The sequence below is a fragment of the Hydractinia symbiolongicarpus genome, chromosome 8 (assembly GCF_029227915.1).
Source record: "Hydractinia symbiolongicarpus strain clone_291-10 chromosome 8, HSymV2.1, whole genome shotgun sequence".
NCBI classification, from domain to species: domain Eukaryota; kingdom Metazoa; phylum Cnidaria; class Hydrozoa; order Anthoathecata; family Hydractiniidae; genus Hydractinia; species Hydractinia symbiolongicarpus.
This window is the reverse complement of record NC_079882.1, coordinates 22,944,379-22,970,501: the sequence shown is the minus strand read 5'-3', so window position 1 is coordinate 22,970,501 and position 26,123 is coordinate 22,944,379. Positions and strand designations below refer to the sequence as shown.

Here is a 26,123-nt window from a genome sequence, read left to right as displayed (position 1 = left end):
TGCTGAAATAATTCGAGGAAAAAATATGGTATTATCTTATCTCACACTTTCAGAATTCATTCACGTCGAATAATTGTTTTGATTGTTACCGAAAAATTCAATGGTGCACAAAATGACTGGTTTCTATAATAACTGGAGCATAAAAAATTATTAAATAAAATTCGTTTACTTGCTTCACTGAATTTGTTTATAATGAAGAATTACGCATGGCTAAAAAAGTTAATTTTTAAAGTAAATAATTGTGTAATTATTTGATTTGTCTCAACATACTGAAAATCATTCGAATAGGAAAAAACCTAATACCAAATCAGGTTACAAGTTTGAAAAATACAATAATTACAAATTTTAGATGCTCATAAATAATGATCGAGGTATACAACAATAAAAGGTTTAAATGTTAAAACTACTATAGGAAAAAAACTTAGTTAGATAATTTAAATGATCCAACGACATCGTAGACATGTAAAATTCTTAACATTTAAAAAAGGCTTAAGGAGATGATGGATTGATATTGGATAGAATTCCTAAATAAGGCTCTATTTATATTATTGTAATTACCTTGGGTTCAAAATACTGGACTAAGCAATCCTTGTATAAATTGCTTTTATTGTCTTTAGAATTTTGGTTGAATCTAATCTGACAGTGTCGCTTTTAGTTTTAACCAATTAATTAGTTTGATTATATGAACTGGTTATTATCATTAATATGGCGTTTTAAGCATTCTCGAAACAAGCATCTTCATGACCCTCAATTCTTCCGCCGTAAAAAAGGGATATTCTAAAACAGGAACAAATTTTTGAAGAACACAAGTTTGGAACAAAAATGTTTAATTTCTTTTTTTGCAAACAAGCTGACTGACGCACAGTATTAGCGTGAAATTGAACATACAATAACACTTAAACTAGAGCCATATCCCACCTTTGTACACCTGATTCCATCTGGAATCAAATAGATTATACAAATAGACCTTTTCATAAATGATTGCGTAACTTTGCTTCGTTGCACGGAAACGAGGCAAGCGGTGCTTAAAATTCTTTACTAATTGCTTCCAATATGATTCTTTTTTTTTTTTTTTTTTTTTTTTTTTTTTTTTTTCATTCAGGCCTCCAGTACGTTTCCAGTACGGTGACTTTTTTTTTTTTGATTTTAATTTCATATTTAACTTACATTACAATTATAGCAACAATTTATTAATTTTTAATACTGTACTACTGTCTATTTAATCTGATTGTTCGAGTGTTTTGATTGTTTTTGAATTTTAAAATCTCTTCACAGAATAGATTATTGATTAATCGCTGCCTACAATCCTTGAAAGAGAATTGGAGAGTTCAATGTCATTGATTGTTGCAGGTTCCCTACCCCACAATGAGCGTGCGCCTCTGATGCATAGTAAAGTTGATCTTAACAAACTGAATGAGATCTTCGACCTTATGAATTTGGTCGATTGTTGAACTGTGACATCCCGCTTTTCAGCAATCATCTCTGATAGTCGTTTGTAAAACGCTCCACACTCACGACCCATTCCTCCATTTGTTGAGAAGACAAGGGGACTGAAGGTCCCATATTCTACGGTGTTTACTCTCTCGTTATAATGGCGTTTCTTTTCATCTTCATTCCTTTTGAAGCACTTGCTGAGCTCCAGACCCCTGTATCTTCGAGCACTTAGGTCAAAGACCCTTATATCGAAAAATGCTCTTTGCCCAGGAGTCCAGAACCCAGTAGCACTGATGTCCAAACGTGCTTCTCTGCTGCGATTGGCAGTACGATATTGAAACTGCTCGCCATCTAGAGCCATCAAGCTTGGTTCGCTTCGAACATTGACACATACCTCATCAATTAGCTTTGCTGTTATGTCGCGAATCTCATTATGTCTTAATGCCACAAACCCTCCTTTCTTACAGGACAGCGCATGTGAAACATCAAAACTGCTTCCACAGATACATTCAGTGGGTAATCGAGGTAGGGTCCAGTTATATCGAATACGCAGTGCATCCTGGAACTGCTCTTTGTTGAGATCGTACGCAAGCTCTTTGATTGGAAGATTTGTTAACCAGATTGAAGAACCGACTAGGCAATTGGAGTCGTTCTTTTTCTTTTGATCTTCATTCAACTCGGCTCTGACTCGCACCAGTTTCTCTTTATTTCGTTGGTTCTTCTCACTTTTAATCATTGCAATTGATTTTATTTCCCCATTTTCAGTGGTGCCAAGTATCTGATTCTGAAGTTTAAATGTAAATTGCTTTGAATTCTCGTGCTCGATCGGTGCAATTTCACAGACATTTTTAAGACCAAGCCCGCCCATCCGAGGCGGGAGGGACAGAAGATCTCTTTCTGTGTCGTTTATGACTTTCCCACCAGTGATGGCTGGTATAAATTGATGTCTCAAAATATCTTCAATTGGTTGGAGGTAATCTTCCATTTGAGGTATCGTTCGAATGAAGTATGAGTAGCGATGCTGAAAGCCACTCACATAACATGCATATGCCGCCTGTGGCTGGGTGACTGCAATCTGTGTCAGCAAGGTCAATTCATCAGACCAGTGTTTGACCCTCTTTTTGCAGTATTGATCTTTGGCTGTTTTACTTCCAATAACGGCGCCAAGATGTCTCTCACCATCTTTGGATATTTGTATATTTGTGCCTTCAAACACTGTTTTGGCAAGATCAAAGTGTTCCTCTTTTACAATTAGCCATGATTTCATTGGCTGGGGAAAGTATCCAAAGTGTGGACCGATTGTTGTAATATTGGTCCACCATTGCTTTAATGATTGCAATTTTCCTGTTGATGTAATATCGTCCGCAAATGCTGCCATTTGATCTGGAACATCAGCAATTGTTGACAACATGATGTTAAGGAGTGGTGTAATTCCCATAGCATAAACTGCCATGCCAATTGGGTCTCCTTGAGTGGTCCCTTCATTAGAGCGAAGTTCAATTCCACCAATGACAAACAATCTGGCAGGCACACGATAACAATTGACGACATAATTTGAGAACTCTGGACACAATATTTGCACATTGTGAAGTAGAGCTTTCCGATTAATGTTATTGAAAGCATTAGCGGCATCTACTAGTATCACCGCCTCAGCTCCTTCACTTTCAAATGCTTTCCTCATCGAGTGGATTGCAGCCTCACTTCCTCCTTTTTGACCAGAACACATCTGCACCCTGCTCCCCGATATGATAACATCTCCTTTAACAATTGACATAACCAACTTTCCACAGATCCGCCTTAGCACTTCCCCGACCCCAATGGGTCGGACTCCTGGTTGCTTGTCAAGTGGTACTAACCTTGCAGCTAGAAAACCCTGCAACGATTGATCATTTATTTGTTGGGTGCAAATTTTCTTTGTGACATTTGCAATGGATGATCGTAAATCCTTGCCACACTCTCCGTACATTTTCGATGTCAGCGGCCTTCTCCATCCATCAGCATCAAAACCAGAAGGACCCGAACCACCTTGTGTTGCCAATGCAGATTTTAGTACCATTTGCTCATCAATAGCATCAAATATTATCGGATTGATGCGTTGAACAGGGCCATGCAGTAGATTGTAATCATTAGTATTTTGTCCTTTGGGATGCTTCTCCTTCAGTGTTGCAATTGTCGCATCGTCTAATGGAAGCACTCCTCCACTCATATTGTTTGTAAGCAATTTGATTGCGCCATGCACATCACCTCTTTCCATTTTCTCCTTAAACTGTTTTGAGATTGTTTCAATTGTTTTCTTCTCCATAATTTTTGGCAGTCTTGATTGTAGTGTTTCTGCCTCATTCACCAACGCATTAATCTCCCCTCCATGCCATAAACGCAGTCTTCTTTCCAGAGCTTTTACATGGTCTCTGGTTTTGGAGGTTTTGCTTGGTTTTTGGAGTAAAAGGGCTGGCATGATGTGAATCGCCTTCATAGATATCGATCCCAGCGGGCTATCTTCTACCCAAGCATTAAGCAATCTAGTTATTTCCCGGGTAAAGTCTTTGCCAGCGCCTCCACTTGGGAGCATGAAAAGATTTTTTCTCCAGAAAACGATTTTTTCATAGCATGAATCAATCAGTTTTGTAAAATCACTTCCCTTCACTTCACCCCAGTAAAACTGTTCAGGAGTTGTTACTTCTGTTGCATTGTTGTTAGAATTTTCATGCATAGGAACCTCTTCTTCTGCAGGCAGAAGATCGACTCTTGACACAATTACTTTACATTGTCTCTGATGTTGTAGAGCACCTCTCGCCGTACGGAATAATTTTCTGCACTTTACACACGGAACTTCCGTTGATGTCGATGGTAGGCCTTGGCCCATCACTTCGTCTGCTGCAGTTGCAGGTCTTGAATTTCCGATGGAATCGCCATTCCCCCCATTCATTATTCGCCCTTCTCTGCTTTCAGCTAGTACTATTATTGAAAATAACTATCTTGATATTATCTCAGCAACTCGTTGCGTTATCATAATTTTAAATTCACCAACAGCACTAAAATTCCGTTACGGAAAAGCGTCCGCCATCTTGGGAAGCTATTGCAGTCTATATAAAATATATATAATAAAATATATATAAATATATAATATAAATATATAATAAAATATATATAAAATATATATAAATATGATTCTTTGTTTACGCTAACAACAGATTCAAAATGCTGCGGAGATACATTATTATGAGGGCGATATTTACATAAAAACGAGTTAACTCCTTAATAAAAGGCTTTATCTCTATAAAGTTACGCATCTTTTGACATTAATAAGCGCTGGCATTCTGAGTTTGAAGACAAGATCTGTGGAAGTGTTGGTTTTGTGACAAGCTTTATTTCAGAAATATTATATCTAAAATTTGTAAAAAACAGTTATTTTAATAGCTAAATCTCAGCTCAATATGGATTTTAAAAAACACGAGTTGGAGATACCAGATTTTGATGATTATTTCAAAAACAACATGGTTGGTAAGTAACCTTAAACTTTTAAGCTAGCTAGCAAGAGAAATTTACGTTTTAATGGAAAAAAGTGATTGTTAGGAAAACGAAAACTATAAAAAATGTATATATATAGGTTTTTTAAATTTATGTAGATATGGATGCCATTACTCTCACAGAAGATGATATTGACAACCCATATGTAAAATTAAATGTTACAATGCTTTCAAAATATCCTATGGAACATTTAAAACAGTGGTTAGTATTTAGAGGAGACACTCTACGTGGTATTCACACACTAAAAGATGCCCAAGTTAGGTAAGTGATATTAAATTGTAGAGAGAAGCTGAACAGAATTATGGCTTTATTATATTGCAAACACAAATCTAGAAACATAAGAAAAGTGGAATGTTGGTAATTACAATTTCACAACAGAAGTCAGAGCAACCTCAATAAACTTGGATTTTATAATATTTTCATAGAAAATTATTTTACATGCTTTTTTACCATCATATGTGTATGTAGCTATTTATATATAATATATATTCTAAAAAAATATTTTCCTAAATTCAAGATTTTGTATGCATAAAAAGCAACACATTTGTATTCAATGTATTTTTCTTCACTTTAGAGTATGGAACTACTTTGAGAATAAAAACAATCAGAAGATTGTTGATCCAACACCTGATAAGCTTTGGATTAGGAAAAAAGCAATGGAGCTAGGAAAAATTTTAAAACCGCTTTGGAAAGAAGGCTCACTACCTGAAGCACCCTCAGCAATACAAAATGATATGAAAAATCCATTGGACCTCACTGGCTGGTCAAAGTCTTTGCAAGGTGTACCTGTCTTTACCGTTACGCAAATGACAGACTATCACACAAAAGTAAACAATACATTTGTTGAAAAGGCTAAAACAATTAAAAAACATTTTGCAAGAGGTGAACAATTTGTAGAAGAAAAATACATTGATACCAGCACAATATATGTCAAACAAGACAATAATATATTTTGTATAAAAGGTATAGCTGCTGCAAGTTTAAAAAAAATGAATAGATGGGTGTTTATTGTACTTAACAAAATTAATGGTGAAGTTGTATTTGCACATTGTCAATGTCCAGCCGGAAAAACCGGCACATGTTCGCATTGCTATGCCGTTATGAAACTGTTAGCTAAATGGGTAGTTGATGAATTGCGTATGATTCCAGAGCCTAAAGCATGCACATCAATGCCATGTGTTTGGAATGTACCGCAGGCAAGAGAATATATGCAAAAGCCACCTGTCTCAGAACTAACCATTAAATCACCAGATTCAAAAAGGAATGCCACAAATACTGAAGGAGCTTCTAAAAAAGGAATTACATCTTCATTGTACGAGCCAAGATCTGAACATAACAGAGACACACGTAGTGACAGTTTGAGAATTTTGCTTGACAACGTCACTAATTTTCATGGCAAAGCACATGCACCAAAAATTATGAACACAAATCCTCAGCTATACACGCAAACACAATTTGGGCCGGTGCCATTTGGATCTATTCTGAGCTACCAATGTGCCTTAATGCCACCAGATTTTAAAGTTTACTGTAACATTAAGGAGGATGGAAACAAGGGCGACCGGGTTTTGTTTTCAGATTTTACTGACCACTTTTTTAAACAAAATGACAATGTTATCGATAATTATGCCAATGAAATTCATTTAGTTGAGCAAAAAAAGCTAATGTTACTACAAAATTTAAAAGAGCAGGCAGCTGATGCAATCAGCATCGAAAAAAATACACGAGACCAAGCTAACAATCCAAATTGGTTCAAGTATAGAGAAAACAGATTTACTGCCTCACTGTGCAACAAACTTGGAAACAGTGGACCCAAAACAGAAAGAGGCTTAAAAACTTTAGCACGAAATATAGTGCATGGTTGTGTACCACAACAGTTTTTAAAAGTTAAATTTGAGTATGGACGATATCATGAACCCATAGCCATTGCACATTATGAAAGATACATGAAGATTGCAGGTTTCCAAGTTGTTGTGGAAAATAATGGTTTAACAATAGATCAAAATAATTATGTGCTTGGAGCTACACCAGATGGAAGAGTTAACTGCAATGGCTTTTATGGCATCCTTGAGGTAAAATGCAGTCACTTGTACAGAGACATAGATCCAAAGTTAGTGTGTTCTGTGGCGAAAAACCCTTGCATTCTCTATGACAGCAATACAGAAAATATCAAAATAAATAAAGATCACACATATTACAATCAGATACAAATGCAATTGGCTATCACATGTCAAACATGGTGTGATTTTATTTTTTATACCTCAAAAGGTCTTGTAATCGACAGAGTGCCATTTGACATGAAATACTGGCAAGAACTACAAAAAAACATTTTACGGTTTTACTTTACATATATGCTACCACAAATCATAGAGAAAGATCAGGACAAATTGATGTAAAATAAGACCTGTATATATTTGTAATGTATATATATCACTCTTTTTGTAAATATTTTTGATTTAAAACATTGCTTCAGTCTAAAGTTGTTTGTTTACTTTAAAATAGGGTCTTGAAAATTTGTGAGAATACCACATACCGAAATAATTTGATTCAGGGAGTTCAACATGTTTACTGGAATAACTCGATCGAATATTCGAAAACATTTGAGTCGTTGAATCATTCTTTCCACATGAATTCTTTCTGATGCTATTTGTTGACTTTTGACTACTTCAGACTCTGAAAATTGCTCGCGTCCTTTCAAAAATGATGGCATAATTAATTCCACACCAAGAGGTTTTACATAGTCCTCTATCAAAAAACCTCGATCAGCCATAATAGCATCTCCTGCCTGCCAAAGTTCTGGAAATAATAAACCACTTTTGACAACAATATCTTTATCTGAGATGCTACCGGGGTAGGCACTCGATATAAATGTGAAACCTCCACCAGGAGCAATGCCAACAAGTACTTTAACGGTGGTGTGACTTTTGTATTCTGAGTACATCATTTTGTGTAAATATAAAGATGAAGGCACTGCAATTTTAAACTCTACACAATCTATAATGCATCGTACGTTTGCAAATCTTTCTTTCATACTAGCTGGCATATTTTCTTGAACTTGACTGCGGGAAGGCCAAATGCATATTGTTCCGAGCTTAACATACATATAATTTACCCACGTTTGAAAAGTATTTGTTACAGTACCTTCAGACACTTCAAACAAATATGATAAATGGCAAACATCAAAGTTTCTTCGCATTCTAACAAGGGTCAATAAAAAACTTTCAAGAGGGGACAGCGTACGTGGTCTACCTCTATCACTAAAACCTTTGACATCTTGATTATTGTAAAGAATAACATTTTCTCCATTTTGTCCTGGGTTTAAAAAAATTAATAATTCTTTAAACACTTCGATGTTTGGTATGCCAGTGTAATGTTTACATGATGCATCAGATGACAAAACATTTTCGACAAATTTTATTTTAACTGTAGAAATTTTTTCCATGAGTTTGTGTTTCAACATTTCTATCTCTTTACACAAACTCTTTTTTTCTTCTGTAAGCTTTTCAACTTCTTTTGACAAAAAAATTGCGTCTGGTTCCTCCCTCATAATAAAGTCTGGCTCAGCTACAAATTCAGTGGAATCATCCCCTATATCAGTCTCATCAGGAATTAGAGTGGATGTTTCTCTAAATTTTTTTCGAGGAGATGGTCTGTTAACAGGAGCTTTTCTTTTGCTAAAATCCTCCACATTTTCAAATAGTGTAGGTTTGGCTCCATCTCTCAATCTGCGGCGTGTCCCTCCAGGGGCTTTTATTATATCACTTTTTGCAAAGTGTTTTTCGCACAGCACAGTATGGCTGGTTACTCTAAAGTTGTCTTGTCCATCAATACGTTTAATTCGGCTGCACCACACTTTCCTTGTTCCTGAATCTTTCGGAAATTTAAAAAAACTTATGGTTGAAGATATTAATTCATTTTCAAATTCAACCAGGCTACGATTATTGCATCCCCAGGCAGCACATTGCTTTCCTTGAGATCTTTTATGTTTTTTCTTCGTATTCCCCTCCGACATTTTGTTTACAAAAAAGTTTAGCACCGCTTGTCTCGTTTTCAATACGAGGCATACTATTGCGCAATAATTTATGAAAAGGTCTATAGACTGAACACACACCAGTTAAACCATAGTAGGGTTCGAGGATCATTATAAGGTAAAAAGGTCAGGAAAAAAGCCAGATCTGGGTTTTTTTCCTGACCTTTGCTACGCTAGTGGAATATATTTTCGCAGGAATTAATTTTCCCAAGAACTTATTTTGGCGAATAAATAGATTCAATAAATTTCTCGAGAATTTATTTTCGCGAATGAAAAGTCTTTATTACATAAAAGTTTTCATTCTCGTTCGTTCTCACTTTTTTAAAAAGAGTGCAAAATTTCTAGCCGGGTTGGTTATTATTTATATTTCTCTGTTATTATAAATAATAGACCTGTTGTGTTTTAACTTAAAACTCCAGCCTAATATTCTTATAAAGTCTATTTTTATTCAGGAGAAGCGAGTAGCAAAAGTTAATGTTTATTCAGAAAATAGTTAAAGGTATTTCGTTCTTCATCCACATCAAAGCCTAGATTCATCGGAGGACTGGGTAGAAAGTCATCAAATGGTACAATGTCAGCTAAAGAAAAATATATTTCTTCGCGGGGTCAAATATTTTCTTCTTAAACAAACACAATTTACTTAAATTTCTCACAAAACAAGCTTGTGAAAAATAAAGAATAAAATAGAATAGAATTTAATTTTTAATGCAAACATTAACAAAAATTCGCGAGAACATATTTTCGCGAATGATGACAGCGGAATTCGCTAAAACACTAACAGTTTGTGAAATCGCGAAGTTTAACCCTAGTGGCAGTTCATTCCATAAAGGAGACGCTTCAGTTTTTTTACTTCAAAATGAGTTGTTTTTATTAAAAAGCGCGGCAAGTACTACGAAGTAAACCGCTTTAGTTACAAAATGCTGCACGTATCACAAACGTATCACGCGGCACAACATGCACTACTGAAATGATATATATACTAAGTGCTACGCAGGGTGGAGAATTTCAAATGTTTTTTTTTTCTAGACACTCTCAAAAAACATTAGATGATCTACACGACAATCATCAAATATTTCACGACAGCGCACGCGCAAAAAAAAGAACCCTGATCGTCGTTAAAAAAATGCTTGATTTGAAGAAAACTAAAAACGTTTCAACCATACCCTTTGTCAAGCGCAGGACGATTGTCTCATAAACAAATGTATAACGCTGTTCCTGTTTTGCCATGTTTCTAAAACTAATATTAATTAAGGTCGAATTACAATGCTAAGTGAAGTGAGTAAAAACCGGGTATAGCCCTAAGTATTATGTTCGTTTTTTACAATGCGCTATAAGTACAGTCACCGTTTATTACTGCAATTTAACCATACAGCTAATGTTTCTTCCTATGGCAAGATCTTTGTTTGATAGCTGGTTATTTCGTGGAAACATTTGGTAGTTCATGGAACTGCTTTGATGTAGTTTGATAAAAAGACTTTTTCTGCCCTTTAAGAATTGCTACACTAAGATTGACGTTTACTACACCATTGTCTGTTGAAGCATAAACGATTCGTTTATCAGATTGAACTGTTAGCTCACAATAGTTACAAAAATTTTTATGAATTTTTATTGGTTTGAAAATTGTCGCCAATACATCTATTCTTTTTTACGTGAATCAAGCACGTAAATGCTAGCAAAAAAGCGAAAAGAAGGAGTGGAAGAAGGTTTTTTGACGTCTTTTCTGCAGATATGGATGCTTAAGAAAATAATTTTTTTTCTGTTCTAGAAAGCTATTTCAGAAATAATCATCATGGTAAGCCGTAGAAGAAAGCTTTTAAGATACAAATTTTTTGCTTTAAATATTAAAAATCATTACCTTTGCGAAGTCTTTCATCAGACGTCAAAAAATTCACATCAGCCGTCCTTTTTTAATGAAAAAAACTAACCAGGTCAGTTAGCAAAAAAATTATTTACCGTACATTATAAATACAATATTAATTTTTTTCTTTAGGTTATATCGTCGAGCAAATAGACACGCGTTGAAAGTTGCAGATAAGCAAGTTTTTAAAAATGTACGACATCAACATATAAGAAGTATTAAAATGAATGATTTAGAAATAAATGTGAGTACTGAATGGAATAAGACAGTGATTTTCAGGAAAATGCATTACCATGTGGATTTTTTAGTTTTCTGGTTCCAAAGTGTTTTATTTAGGTATTATTCTATATTATACATATCTACCGTATTTAACCGATAAAACGCCCTGGTCTTTATTCAAAACTCAAGAATTCACTATTATGCGATATAGGCGTTTACTTGGAAAAGACGTCTTCTCATCATAACATCTTTTTCTTACCAAGCAGTTGATTATTTTCATCAAGCATCAAATCCTCTCATGCATTTATTTTTTTATTTTTAGATATTACACCAGATACATTCAGGGCGTACTTTTTTCAAGTGGCGATCACTGCTTAGCTATCTAGTTTTACTATTTTTGTTTGTGGCCTTGTGGTTATGACGTTCGCTTCGTAATCACAAGATCCTTGGTTCGGTCTACAGACGTACCTTTTCTTAAGAATAAGTAGAATACTATAACAATAGCACAATAGAACCAAGGCTAATAAAAGATGCATTAAAACTGACACTACCTCTTTTGCATAATACATAGAACATGGTGCACTAGAACTGAGGCTAATAGACTTAATTAATTCCTAGCTATTTCAACAGATAACTCTTTTTAGGTATGTGTAATTTTTCATAGAATATATTTTATAAACAAATTCTTTAGAGTAAATAACGTAAATTTTATTTAAAAATTTTTTCTGCTCTAGCTATTTTAGAAACCAGTTATTTTATGCACCAATAAATGTTTCCTTAATCTGTATTCGAGAAACCAATCAGTCGTCGTTTATTTCTGTTGGCTAAATTCCGAAAGTGTGAGAGAGATTAAAAGATAATTTTATATTTACCAAATTTTCTGCTCTAATTATTTCAGAAATCATCATCCTTTGTAGATATACATTGAATTCTTATTAAGACAAGACGAGCCATACTGGTAAGAACGATTTTTACTGAAGAATAACTTCTATTCTTCTCTATTTATTTGTGTGTCAGTTAGTTACACTTTTATCATAGCAAATACTGAAAGAATAATGAATGCTAAGTAAGAATCTTTTTTAACGGTTCGTGCTTCAAAATTATGTGCTGATACACGAAAAAGCTATGCCTGGAATAAAATGGATGAACTACAACTCGGTGGCCGAGTATGACGGTTTTTCTGCAGGCTAACAACTAGGTAAAAAATAATACTCTAAAACGTCAAGAAATTTTTACTTGTTTAGATTACTCGTCAAGCAATGTACGCTTCAATGTTTTTCACCATTCTGTTTATCATGATGCAAAGCTATACATATGCAACGAAATGCAATGGATTTGAAGAACTCTGTGATTTAACCATTGAGCAAGTCTCCTTGGCAGGAACGCATAATTCCGGAGCAGGTTTTGATGGTGATTTATACCATCATTGGTGGAAATCTGGTGGGAGACTCGCTTTATCTGTTGATCAACCAAAAAAAACAGTAGTATATAGTTGCTGGTGGCGCAACCAGGACAAAAGTTTTTACGCTCAACTCGATCTTGGCATTCGGTATTTTGATATTGATACTTGCTGGGAAGACCATTATGAACCGAATAGTGCATGGATATGCCATGCTGATGCTTATGCAGGTTCAATAGAGAAAATGATCACCCAAATTGATCGTTGGATGAATGAAGATGGGCATGAAAATGAAGTTATTGTGATCCACTTTAATCGTGATTTTGCTATAGAAAATAGTGATAAGACAGCACGTGATATCATTCAACAACTTGAAAGAAAATGGATCCATTCCAACTCCTCCAAGGTTGCTATTCAACCATCGAAGAATGCAACACTACGATCAGCAGTGAATCAAAACAAACGCATTTATATCATCATGCATGACGGTCTTTCGAATCATAATTACAGAAACTGGGCGTTATCACATAAGAGCGTGGGTTACACATGGATCGGCATGTCATACTTCGGTTCTAATTATTGTCGCAAATTGGTTGAAGAGATGGGGCAGGAAAGGTGTGAGGCAGAGGCGGCAATACATAATTTTGTCCGATATGACTTGTACCTTTCCCCCTTTCCCCCGTGCAATACGTATAATGCTGAACTTTGCAATAAACTCATAAATGAAGGTCGTGGTAGGTGTTTCAGTGGAACTAAGATTAGAGGAAAAACAGTGAATTTCTTCGTTGTCGATTATGCTGACACACAAGTGATCGAAGCTACAAAGAAACAAAATATAAGAAATATTGAAATGTATTTAGGAAAAATTGTAACTGAGTGAGTTTATATTAAATATTTCAATTGTAGTTATTTCAAATATAGAAAATATCGACATATCTAATGAGTATTTTACTTGGATTTGGTTTCAAAAAACCTTAAGGGAATTAATTTTATCAAAATGTCGAAAAATTGATTCACGTGCCGAGCCTGCTGGAATTAAATTCATGCACCTTATATTGAATCCGTGCCACGAAGTCACGTAAATTTTGAGCTACCGGTGCCTCAAGTTAAGTCAGAAAACTGTTATTGTTGGTTTGTCATGGCTAGTAGTCATCTGGCACTCACAAAATTTCTCTCTATACGAAAAAAACAAGTTGTTAGAAGTGATGAAGAGCTTGCAGCCAGGTACAAAGAACAAAATACTAACTGCATGGATAATTTTAGTGGGTTACATTTTAGGAAAACATTATCCTGGCGAAGGTTAAATAACATATAGAGGATAACTTTAACATTTATTTAGGTTGTATAATTGAGCTAGCTAGCTATAAATAGCTTAACTACTTACATATTAAAAAAGTGTGCTAGATATCTTTCGCAACTCTAAGTCAGTTAACAGTGCATGAATACACAGTCATTCACTAGCATTGGAGCGTATAAGTGATTGTTGTGATGTTGATCCTGACTGTAAGCATACAGAAAGAAGTTTATTAAAAAGCTTTTGCGATATTACTTGTCTGTTGTGCCTCACTAGGTGTCATTCGTGATGCACCTCTTCTATCAGGTGGATCAATAAAGTAAATGGACCTTGCTGTACATTCATTCAAAATTGTTAAAACTTTTGTCTGCCATAATACTTGAATATTTTGGTAAAATGTCTAAAAATCCACAATCAAGAGTCAATGCCTGGTCTGAAATCCTTCCAGTGTAAGCTTTTGAGACGAAAATAATGCTTGAATTTGGTGATTTACAAACTTAAAATATCAAAGTGTTGTGATGCTTATATTCACCCCATGTAGCACTTTGTAGCTTCAAATCTTTAGGAGTTTCAAGAAAATTTCTGTGCAGTCAATTATAGCCATCAATTTTTGAAATCTGTGAAAGCAACAAGGTCTAACTACATAAGTTGTACCAGGGTCAGGAACATAAACCAAGGATTTTAAGACCTCAGCATTTGCTCGTAACCAAGAATGAAACATTTTTGACACCAATCTAAGAGATATAATAAATCGGTGAGCTATATCTTTATTAAGTAGGCCAAGACGAAACTTTAACAACATCAATAAAAATCTTTGGAATGCAACTTCCGTTGTCTGCCAAATTTTTTAGGTGTACCGTTAAACTTTCTTTTCACTGGATCAGAGCAAAATCTTTTCTAAACATATGGACATATAAAATCAGGAAGGATATTAAATACTTCAATTGACTTGACATTGCTAAAACATTTTACATAATTTTGAGTGAGGAAAGTTTTATAAAATGGAGTAGCACCTGGCTTTTTCTGTGATATAACATATTTTGTTTTCTTTAGCTTGTTTGTTATATTATTGAGTAAAAAATTATTCATGATAAGAAGCAAGAAGATCGATAATATATATTGAAGATAAACTAGATTTGTCTGTAAATGAATCCTCTGAAGAATATGTAATACTTCTTCTCGACGAATGAGCAGACAATTTTTAATTCTTGAAGAAGCATTATATCCAAGATTTTGTGTGGGCAAAGGGTTTTTTAAGGAGGGTTCGTCATCTACAAAATGTTCAGAACAAACTCTGCTATGCACATTGGGAGTCCAGGGTTTACCCTTAGCATCCACACGATTAATAAGTCTAATCTATTTATCACGGCGAACAGGATCTTTCTTTACAGTGGGAAATGGGTATAATTTAAAAATGGAGGATCACAAGAACAATTTTTATGAATAATGCCATCGTGGATCATACAATTAATTAATTTCCAATTTTCAAGCTTTCTGGAACCATTTTTACAGTCCTTTACGGCGCAAAAAATAGAAGTTGCCATCTCTTTGATCAGATCAAAAATGAAACATAAACAGTCCACAACCAAGAAAAGTGGCCGCTAATAACAAAACAGCTCAATTTTTTCGTGCGCACCTTACATGCACCCAATTTAAAACAAACGAAACTTTAAACAGCGGGAATTGTAAAAGTGTGTATTAGTTTTCGCGAAAACTAATACTCTTAAGGTACCCAGTAAACACAAAGACGTCTTAAAGACGTCTTTTCTCGTCTCTAGCTCGTTCGGACGTCTCTCGACCAGAAAAAGACGTCTTAAAGACGTGTTTATAATACGAGTAAAATCTCGTTCAAAAGAAACGTCTTAAAGACGTTTTTATTTGGTCTCCGTTAGACCAGTTATATCTCGTTTTAAAGAAACGTCTTAAAGTCGTTTTTATTTGGTCTCCGTTAGACCAGTTATATCTCGTTTTAAAGAAACGTCTCAAAGACGTCTTTATTTGGTCTCTGTAAGACCAGTAAAATCTCGTTCGAAAGAAACGTCTCAAAGACGTCTTTATTTGGTCTCTGTAAGACCAGTAAAATCTCGTTGGGAATAAACGTCTCAAAGACGTCTTTATTTGGTCTCTGTAAGACAAGTATAATCTCGTTCGAAATGAATGTCATCATTTCTTTTCGTTTTAAAGATAAATTCACAAGAAACAAACAACTAACTACATTCGCAATAATTGGCGTACAAATAAAGGTTTTGATATTTCAGAATTTTTTATACAGAGGTAGCCAAAAATTCGAATTAAATTTGTCCAAGAAAAGGATACATTTTACAATGAAAACACCGTTCGAAAGACCGCATAGAATAAACTTGTAAGGAACATCGTTCTATTTCAACAAATGATGCATTTGATGTTTACTTTTCAACAAAAAAGAAAGAAATATTGTTAAAATAAAATAACTGTAACTAATGTAAATTAAAATAAAATTAAAATAGCGAAGATCAACTACACAACGCTTGCTTCAGCTATACCTTAATGTCAAAGCTTGTCGGCTATCGTTTGTACATCTTTCCACGATCAATAAGCATTTGTAATAACATTTCTATAAAAGACGAATGACGAGTTTGATAGAATTCTTGACGGACCTTAGCATGTAACAAAATGGAGCAGCCTAGCCTAAATATAGAGTAAAACATGTCTTAGAAGGAATTTTTTGTTAAACGCATTGTTGTACTTATCTGTGAGAGGTCAGCTCTAATAGGTTATCAGGGGCGTAGCCAGTGTCAGTCGGTCTCTGCGATCGACTGACCTACTTTTTTCATCCAACACGTCGTTTTTTCTATCACCTCTGCCCAACACACGACGGGCGCACGGGTTGTGCATTTGTACAAATCTTCTCCCCCTGGGTCACACCACGGGCTTCAGCGCTTCGCGCGTCGTTTCCGCAGGATTTAACAGCATCTACTTTGTTTTGCTGGCTGGAAGTGTTGAATATCTACTTTGTTTCTCAGATAGCGTATTTCGCAGATTGCCTGCGAAAATTATGCCGGTGTACGGTCATGTGTTTTCCATTTATGGTAATTTTGGACGCATCCTATTGGCTAGTAAGTTTCGCAGATAGGTTATAAATTCGCTCCATATATGGCTTATAAAAATACGCAAGAAAGTCAAAAATGTAAACATGGCCAGCAAATCTGTGAAGGTGAAGTGAAACAAGCATGATGTTGTTGTCAAACGTGGAATCGTATTTAGCTTTAACTTGTGACTTGTATAGAGTTTTACTTAAATTCCCTTTACTCGAACCATCCAATTTTTGTATCTGTATGTCAAAAATCAGATTTGTTTTCCTGTGTATAAGGCACTTGCAAGTTTTCAGTTTAGCTAGCCATTCCTCTCTATTGGATTAGGGCAGCAGATCTTGTAGCTACAGAATGAAGCTATTGTTATAAGCCCTTCACAGTTTATTTAAAAAAAGTATTCCAATTTCTTATACTGATTGTGGTCAGCTACGATTCAAGACGGTTTTAGATCAGAATATTTTTCCTCATCCGCCTTTAAATAAAAATTTTCAGCCTGTATCTAGTTTATTTCATTGTGCAATATATATTCTAGGCAATTTGATGAACCTAATCATTTTGTCCCCTTAGTTTCTTTAAGTTTGAGTAAAGCTACGTTAAATCATCCTGCTTAATATTTTAATTTAGGTTGTCATGCGTTATGAAGACAAAGTAAAATTAAAAAAAAATTATGTGTATCATCTCCAAATTGTTCGTCTTTCATTAGCCCAAATGTGTTTTAATCAACGTGGTACTTCTAGCACTAATGATGAGACTTTGTAATAAGCAATCCCTTAACTTAGAAACTTTTTCGTCAATGGAAATTCCAAATCGAAACCTATTAAAGCTGAAAACGTTTTATCTGCAAAACCCTTCAGGTTCTATTGACGGTATTGGAAAATATAATGTAGGCACTCACTGCAACAAACTCCACACCTCAGTGATCACTATAAGTCTTCCTATTATAACTTGCGAGAGGATGTCTTAAGGTTTATTCATTGTAGTAAAGGGCTCTGTCTCTTTCAAAGGTCATTTTAAGAACCTTAAATGAACTTTCTCTTAAAATATATACAGAATTGTTAAGGTCAATGTTATGAGTATGCCGGCAATGTATCTGTTAAAATTAATAGTTTTCATGCTAACAATTAAAAGCAAAACAGATTAGCTTTATACATATCCTTGTTCTTCTCACTCCCTAACATTAGTTGTCTGTAATTCATGCTTTTTACATTATTTCTGAAACATGATGAATCAAATCAAACTTAACATATTTTTCAGATTTTCTAAAAGTAGGTTAAAACTTTTACGTAAGAATATTTCTGAATTAACTAATAATCCCAACCATGCCATATTTAATTTTTGTAACGCAAGGTGGGTGGAACGTATTTTTGGCATGAGGGTTTTCAATGATTTGTTTGAAGGCATTTTGTCCATGGTTCCATTTCATTATATTTTTGAAATTTTTATTATATTTATGAAGAAAGAAGATTTTGATTTGGTTATTTTTTTAATAACCTCCAATTTGCAAAAGACGTTATTTTGGTGCTGAAAATGAAGAAAGAAGAACGAAGATTTTAATTATTGTTTTAATAGCTTTTCATCTATAAGAAACATTAAGATAGTGTTGTGCTGTCTTATTGCTGGCTTGATTACAACCTTGCTGATAAAGATTTAATGTATTTTATGTTTCATTTATTCCCCTTTTTCAATCAATTGTTCAGAATACTTAACGTGTATCGCGTATCTCAGAGAGTCAGTTTTATGGTGTTTTAGTGCTTAAAGAGCGTTAAAGGGCGTTGGCTTACAGGGCTACGCCTAAACCCCCAGTTGGTTATTATCGCACCTTTGGTCCGATGTTGACCCTGCGGTCAATATTTCGACTAAGCTAAATTTTTTTCTGGCTGCGCCCCTGGTTATGCTAATGACGTCCAATAAAACAGGTGCTCGCTATAAATAGTTCGCCAGAATAGGTTTTGTTATAGGAGTTTGACAGTCGTTTCATCCATTCCTGAAAAAGTTTCATTGTTGAGAGGTGTCTGGTATATAGGATGTCCTTTAAAAAAAGGTTTCCTCAACAAAGAGATAGTATAAAGATCAAAAATCCAAGAATGAAGAATAAAAAGGAGTTGTTTTAATGGTAGTTTGATGAATTTTACCCCCTTGATTATTTGTGGCGATTGGGGACACCAAAACGTAAAAATATTAAATTATGAATTTTTAATATGTGCTGTCGCTATGCAAATTCATAACAAAACATTTTTAAAGTCCAGCGAAAAGAAAATAAGTAAACGCCCGGGAGTTGAATGTGTAATGCACAATATCATAAAGTTTTTAATTCTAACTATTTTTTCAATTTAAAAATCTAACTTAAATATCTATTATGCAACATAAAAATATTTGCTGGTCTAACTTATGGTTACATCAGCTTCTTACGAAGAGTTACATAGCTCCTTGTGGCGGATCACACTGGGTCTTGCTATTGATCAAAACCCCGAAATGAGTTAAAAGACTTAAGAACATAAATAATTTCATGATTAATATATACCATAACACTAACCACTTACTTACCAATCCATTTGTATTTAGATAACTAGCTATAACATTAGGACAGACACTTGGATCTTGTGTCAGAAAAATCTCCCTTATTTTGGGCCCCTATCCTAACACGCTGTCTGTTTGGAAATAACTGATATGGATCCATCGGCATCGTCAGACAAGCCTTTGTTGAGTAACGGACACTAATCCAATAAGAAAATTGTGATGCGAAAAACTTACTATCATGTTGGTAAAAATGAACAATAATGTAATAATCATAACTAAATATTATCAAATCTATTCACCTACCGTTCTGAAATGACGTTTGTTTGAATACTGTCAAATTAGTTATAAAGACACTGATGGAGACCATAATAGGAGAAACCGTAATTACATGCTGGGAAACACCAGTATTGCAATATTTGTGCTAAAACGACACAGGAACGTAGCAAACTTCACCTTAATCACGATAGAAATTATACAAAAGTAACTCACTGCGATACATATTAACCGCATCCTTATAAAATAAATGTATCACAAAAAGACTAGCAATAACCGACATGTTATAAATGGATACTGACCGGTTTTGATGTTCTACTGTGAAATACAAAGTCATTACGAAGGAATTATTTAATTTTTTTAGCGGGATGTCGCCTAGTTATGTGTCTGAAATGTTTTTCGCATAGGAGAAAATAATTATAACTTTTTAATCTTGCTAATTGGACAAGAATCTTATGGCTATCTGTCCCAAAATGCAAGTCTATTTCGTTCAGGTAAACACCAAAGGAATTGGTAACTAGCATTTTTTACCTCGTCTTGATTTTGTTTGCAACTTTAGATTATTGGCTTTAACATTCTAATAAAGACGTGAATCTATGAAAGTTTAAAAACATTTAGGCATGTAAGCGTTTGTTGAAAAAATACAAATTATCGAAAACTTTAAAATTTGGCTAAAGTTATTTTGTTGTTTTCTACGTAAATGAAATCCAAGCTTCTTGCTTTACATACCAACCTAGTTGGAGTTTCGAAATCGTGTTTACTTTCAGACGTCCTATGCAATGAAATGAAGGTAGAGACATTTAAAAACAACATAATTGATGATTTGTTATTATTATTAAAATCTACAAAACCAAGGACGGAACCAGTCATCTTTGACAAGCCAAATGTTCTCTTACAAGACACTGCGAAAATGAATTCCGCACAAATTGACGCAATTCAACAAATGGAGATAAAAACATTCTCAGAAGTGATTTTACAAAATGTACAACAACCATAACGCTAGTGCAAATAGAAATTGAATAAAACAAATAAGAAAATCGATAATAGCAGTCAATTCCCTGAGAAGCATATTACTTAACGAACAAGGAAAAGTGAAAAGAACTCATTAGATAACCATAATGTAAATTCAAATAGCCCATGAAATCAAATTTTGGATTTCCACAAGCTACTCAGTAGTCTCTCTCCATGCTTTATAGTTAAACGCTGTAAAGGACTCATGAAATAGTAGTGTTTGGATGGACGGAAACCTGTAGTATGACAGATTTTGTGCTGGCTAACAACTAAAGCATTTTACTTATTTAGATTACTCGTCCAGCAATGTACCCTTCAATTTTTTTACTCTTCTGTTTATCGGGACGCAAAGCAATACATATGCAACAAAATGCAATGGAATTGAAGAACTCTGTGATTAACGCATAATTCCGGAACAGGTTTTGATGGCCATTTAAACTATCATTATAGGCACAGCAAAGTATTTCGGATACTTTTTTCTAATTTTCGTTTATTTTCGGTAAAAATAAGAGCATTAAACTGATGGGATCGCAACCAGGACAAAGAGGTCAACTTTATCTTGGAATTCGTTATGTTGATGTTGATACTTGCTGGAAAGACTATTATGATCCGAATAGTGCATGGATATGCCATGCTGATGCTTATGCGGGTTCAATGAAGAAAATGTTCAGTCAAATTGATCGTTGAATGAATGAAGATAGGCATAAAAATGAAGTGATAGTGATCCATTTTAGTTTTTTGTTTAGGTTATGAAATATTTATTCGCATGGTTTAGTGTTAAGATAACATATAGCTATGGTTAGTTAATAAGATCAGCTAAGGTGAACTACGCTGTCTCATAGATATTTTTACTACAGTTTGCATGTTGTAAATGTAAGTGGTGAGACCTTCACATGATGACATCCAAGTGTGGTGAAGAGAAGAAGTAAAGAAAAAACGTTCTAGAATAATAACAGAATGTACCTAAAATGCTAATGCTAGTTACTTAAAAGATGATGCACCAATACTTTTTCATTTTATTTCTTCTATTTAAAATAATAGAAGGCGTCAGTTAAGTGGGTGAGAAAAACTAAAACCGCAATAGAATCTGTTGGAAAAGTGAAAGCAAATGACAAGGATACGAAAACAGTTATAAATTGCAAAGAACAAATAAGTAAATACATGTGTATGTGTGTTAAAAGTCAAAACGCGTAGACAGTGAGTAGAACATGTCGCAAAAAAAAAGAAGAGAAAACAAAATCATGGACCGCAGAAAGGTTTGGAAAAAATAAATTACTTATAATGCCCAGATAATTTTTAACTAGTTATTTTATTATTGTTTGAAATGTCTTTTGGCAAGGTCCTAATTATTTTACTTGTCATAAACTTAAATACATATTCCGTGAGAATTGCAGGAAGCCGTAGTAACGAATACGCATTTATGGTGCTATGGTCGTGGTTCATTAATACAAAATAGTCATTAAAGTTCTCACTGTTTATTCTTTTTCGCACCAAAAGACAACGGTTTATAATATTCTCGATCACGGATGGTACAATTTTTCGTGCACGATCGTCGATCGACTGAAGGAATTTTCACGTACACGTCAAGTTGAGGTTAGTCATTCTGCGGTATGTCATCACACGTACAATCATAGTCTGGTAAATTCTTTAACAGCTTTAACTGTAACCGTTGTCTTTCTAAATATTATTTGCATTGTTTCTTATATTACATACCAAACCATAGTATATTTGTTATTTGTATTTTGGGTCACAAAAACCCCGTCATATTCTAACTGATTTTTCTTGTCTTTTAATAACGCATTTTCAAATCGCGCATTTTCGTGAGATTTTTAACTATTTTTTACAAAAAGAATTAGAAAAAAGTATTACAATATTTAATAATAATAACAAGTTATATATAAAAGAATTAACAAAAAAAAATAACAAGGTATCACAAATATAAGATAGTACAATTGACATCATTCTATGATAACCCTTATTTACTAGGAGGGTTGCATTTACCACCAACTTAATTTCTTAGGTATAACTCCTAAAATACTGATATATAGATAAGACTTTCAATATGTTTTCTACATTTGGCAACCTTTCATAATATTTTTTCTGTCGTTGCAATTGTGCTGCATTATAGGGCCCAAAAATTAAACCCTGTTCTTATTAAGCTAATTACAGTAACTCTAAAAGCTCAATGACGTGATGCTCAACGGCAAAAACCGCCTGCCCTCAAAAATTATATTATAATTATAAGATTATATTAATTAATGCCATCTCTATTCCCACTTATTTTCATGAACACAGCTTACACCAATTTATTTAATGTGATTAAATCTACAGGACCCCAGCAGAACCCATAGGATATTTTATAACCGCAATGCCCAATATAAGATCAATTAAAATTTATTAAGCTTACAATAATAAAGATATTTATGAAAATATATAATCAGAGATAAAAAGATTTAAAAAATCTTTATTGTAGCGTTTTACTAGTACTATGTTTTTGTTCAATATCTTAACAAAATTGCTAATTTTTTAAATTATACCAAGGCAATTCTACTTTTTATCCAGTGCATGACATAATAAAGATAAAATCATAGTACTTGCAACTTTTTTATCAGCCTGTAACTTGGATTATAAGTGATGTTGGAAATCAAAACAATTATTGTAAATGTTCAAATCTCGAATGCGTGGTTTTGCAAAATTGAGGCTTTCAATTGACAAATGATTTTATTCCAGTATTCAAGCAAGGAAGTCGTAAGTGGTAAGAAGTTAAAAATATTTGAAACTAATCAAAAAGGAAGGAGACTTAAAATCTAAAAGTTTTGTTAAAAACCTTTTTTTGGTGAAAATAGTTTAATAGCTGATATAATATGTTTTACGGAAATAAAGTCGTACTTTTTTACATCAGCCACAATACGCGGTTGGATAAACTCTGGTGCAATAAAACACATAATACAGAATGTGCATCCGTGCATCCGTGAACGTAGGGAATTACTGAAATCATTGAATCATAAAGTATGAAATTAATTATAATAAATGTACACATCCAACGTTTTGGAAAACTTTTTGTATTCAGGCTTGCTAACTTGGTAATTTCAAGTTAGCCTAAAGTCTTAGCATTTGATGATGATGTGTAGGACTTCATAATTTCTACTTAATCACTTGTTTCGGTACCACTTGTTTCACAATATCCGCCTGTTTTAATTTTAGATTTTAAAAATATATCCAACCTGTTGTAAAAAATCTTTAAGATCATTTACATCCAATCATGTCAACAATGTATGATTTGAAAACTGGAAGTAATTAACAAATACTTAGACAAGTGATGTTAAAAATATAAAATAAAATTGCAAGTATTAGTTACTCTGTGCTTTGTAGAATGTCAAACTTTACTGAAGTGTTCAATGCTGAATTAACAGTAGAGTCCACAAATATGTTCCCCAATAACTTGCAATATGTGTTGTTTTATGATATGTGATTCAGTTATACTTTAATTACCATTCAGCGCTGCAAAAACGTTAAAATTAGGCTTTACATCTTATATTTATATTGAAATTATTGTATATAAAATGTCATGTGTTGATATACTCATAAGCAGAGTGATTCTCCATAAACGAATTAACAACTTCGTAAACGAAACAATACTGGTGCTAAAAAAAACAAAAAAAAAACAGAAGTTTTATGAAGTGAATAAAAAATATGTAAAAGAATATATAAAAAGCTTAAAACGGTAACCTTTTACACTTGTTGCGCAGAAAAATTATTGTAAAAATAAAGCTTTCTAAATCTGTGCAGTTTATTGATTGTAATCAACTATTACAAATATATAAAAGGATAGTTACACTAGTTATAATTTTCCACTTAATCATAGACGTAAAACCTTAAATTTTCTTCTTGTGTGTAAAAAGCTTAAAATGGTACACTTTCACCACGCTGCACAGAAAAAAATAATGGAAAAATAAAACTTCTTGAATGTGTGTAGTTTACTGATTGTGAGGGTAAACCAAAGTATGGAAGTGGTTGTGTAAAGAATTCGCTACCTGTCTGAAATTAGATTTTAATTACGTAACCACATTAACGTTAAAGAAAATTTTGAAAGCTCATACCTTATTCAAAATAAATTCTGGTCGGCTTTGTCTCATACATCTTACGATGTTAAATACGTCGACGCCCTCTTCTACCTTTATTTGTTCCAACGCATTCATACAAGCGATGAATGTTCCACTTCGGTAAGCACCATCACTAAATTAAAGAAAATCAAATACTTACATGTTAATGTATGCATATGTGCTTTTGATTACATGTATATATATGTGTGAATAATACAATGCAGTCGTTAATAACCTTCTCTGATTTCGACACATTTTTTATTAGTAACAGACAACAAACTCAATAATTGTAACACAGGAGTTACAGTGTTTCGCATTATGCAAAGCAGACTACTTTTTGTATTTCCCAGTAAGGTATTAATTTTTAACTTCAGTAAATGTGCCTTGAAAAAAAGGGTAAGGATTTGTACAAGTTGTAAATACTATGCGAACAGAAAATTTACCCGCACGTTACCACAATTGTTCCATGATCCAATCTTTCCTGAGACTTTTTAAGTTCCTCGACAGTTAACTTCATGTCTTCAATCTTTGGCAGATTGCTAAGAGACCAATTTGTTAACTGTATAATGTTGACAGGATGTGTTGCCTAAACAGTTCAAAAAATGAAAGAAGATACTTCAGCAGTAAAAACATGCATTACACTTTTTAACACTTGTAATTTGGAATAATATATGTGGTTAAAAAAGATAATTGAGCGAATTTCATTTTATCTCAGACTCACTATCAAACCGTTATTTCTCTATAACTGAACCTAATTTTTAGTGATCAGTTCTTTTATTTGACATTTAAATTATATCATACAGTCACATTAATGCCACACGAAACTGTCCATACTTTGCTAACAACACAAAAATCACATACCGCTTTCACCGATACGAAAAATGATCGCAACATAACGACACCGTGCATCGAGTCAGAAACCAATTTAACTTTAATGTTTTTTGAATTATCTTCTGGAAGTTTCCAGAACACTGGATAATCAGTAGTTCTATCTTCATTAAAAGTATACAACATGATAATGGTTGATACATTCTCCTTTAAAACCATATCCCAGAAATCCAAAACTGTTTCTTTTAAAGGAGCTTGTGTTGCAATAAATGTATTCCTCTTTTGATAACTATCAACATACACAGCATTAATGTAATCTGATGAAACTGGTGAAACAACACGCTTCTTATAACCTGAAACAAAAATACACTTATTTATGAAAAAGCCTTTAAATGAATTCTAATATACTCAGAAAAATCATGCGCACGTATCGACTGGTCATGTAGCTGTGATTTAGTTTACTTTTGATTTTTAAAGAATTGATACTTCCACTGAATTGAAAAAGGCACAATTACCCTAGCTGTAAAAAAGAAATTTAAAAATGATGATATAATTTTAAAA

General features: G+C 33.7%; 4 protein-coding genes across 6 annotated transcripts in view; 2 read left to right on the top strand and 2 right to left on the bottom strand.

Moving 5' to 3' along the window:
• The first annotated feature begins 4,793 nt into the window (after positions 1 to 4,793).
• LOC130654699 (uncharacterized) lies at positions 4,794 to 7,438 on the top strand. The gene is made up of 3 exons (XM_057457315.1): positions 4,794 to 4,935; positions 5,061 to 5,223; positions 5,537 to 7,438. The coding sequence occupies exons 1-3, from the start codon at positions 4,869 to 4,871 to the stop codon at positions 7,353 to 7,355; spliced, it is 2,049 nt and encodes a 682-aa protein (XP_057313298.1). The 5' UTR covers positions 4,794 to 4,868; the 3' UTR covers positions 7,356 to 7,438.
• A 9-nt stretch (positions 7,439 to 7,447) lies between these two features.
• Positions 7,448 to 8,971, bottom strand: LOC130653855 (uncharacterized). Its single transcript, XM_057456356.1, has 2 exons — positions 8,489 to 8,971; positions 7,448 to 8,425 (listed from the first exon to the last, which is right to left on the bottom strand). Exons 1-2 carry the CDS (start codon positions 8,969 to 8,971, stop codon positions 7,448 to 7,450), a joined length of 1,461 nt encoding a protein of 486 aa, XP_057312339.1.
• Positions 8,972 to 12,315: 3,344 nt separating this feature from the next.
• LOC130656072 (uncharacterized) lies at positions 12,316 to 13,345 on the top strand. Its single transcript, XM_057458913.1, has one exon. It carries the CDS (start codon positions 12,326 to 12,328, stop codon positions 13,343 to 13,345), a length of 1,020 nt encoding a protein of 339 aa, XP_057314896.1. The 5' UTR covers positions 12,316 to 12,325.
• Positions 13,346 to 20,780: 7,435 nt separating this feature from the next.
• LOC130654176 (receptor-type tyrosine-protein phosphatase C-like) overlaps positions 20,781 to 26,123 on the bottom strand; it is a 61,856-nt gene continuing 56,513 nt past the window's right edge. Inside the window, exons 19-22 of one of the 3 annotated variants that reach the window (XM_057456717.1) lie at positions 25,596 to 25,915; positions 25,178 to 25,320; positions 24,732 to 24,867; positions 20,781 to 24,275 (exon numbers count right to left, since the gene is read on the bottom strand). In XM_057456717.1, the coding sequence (XP_057312700.1) occupies positions 24,198 to 24,275; positions 24,732 to 24,867; positions 25,178 to 25,320; positions 25,596 to 25,915 (677 nt within the window). In that variant the 3' untranslated portion in view covers positions 20,781 to 24,197. The remainder of the gene's footprint in view (positions 24,276 to 24,731; positions 24,868 to 25,177; positions 25,321 to 25,595; positions 25,916 to 26,123) is intronic. The other 2 variants (XM_057456716.1, XM_057456715.1) reach the window with 2 other exon arrangements.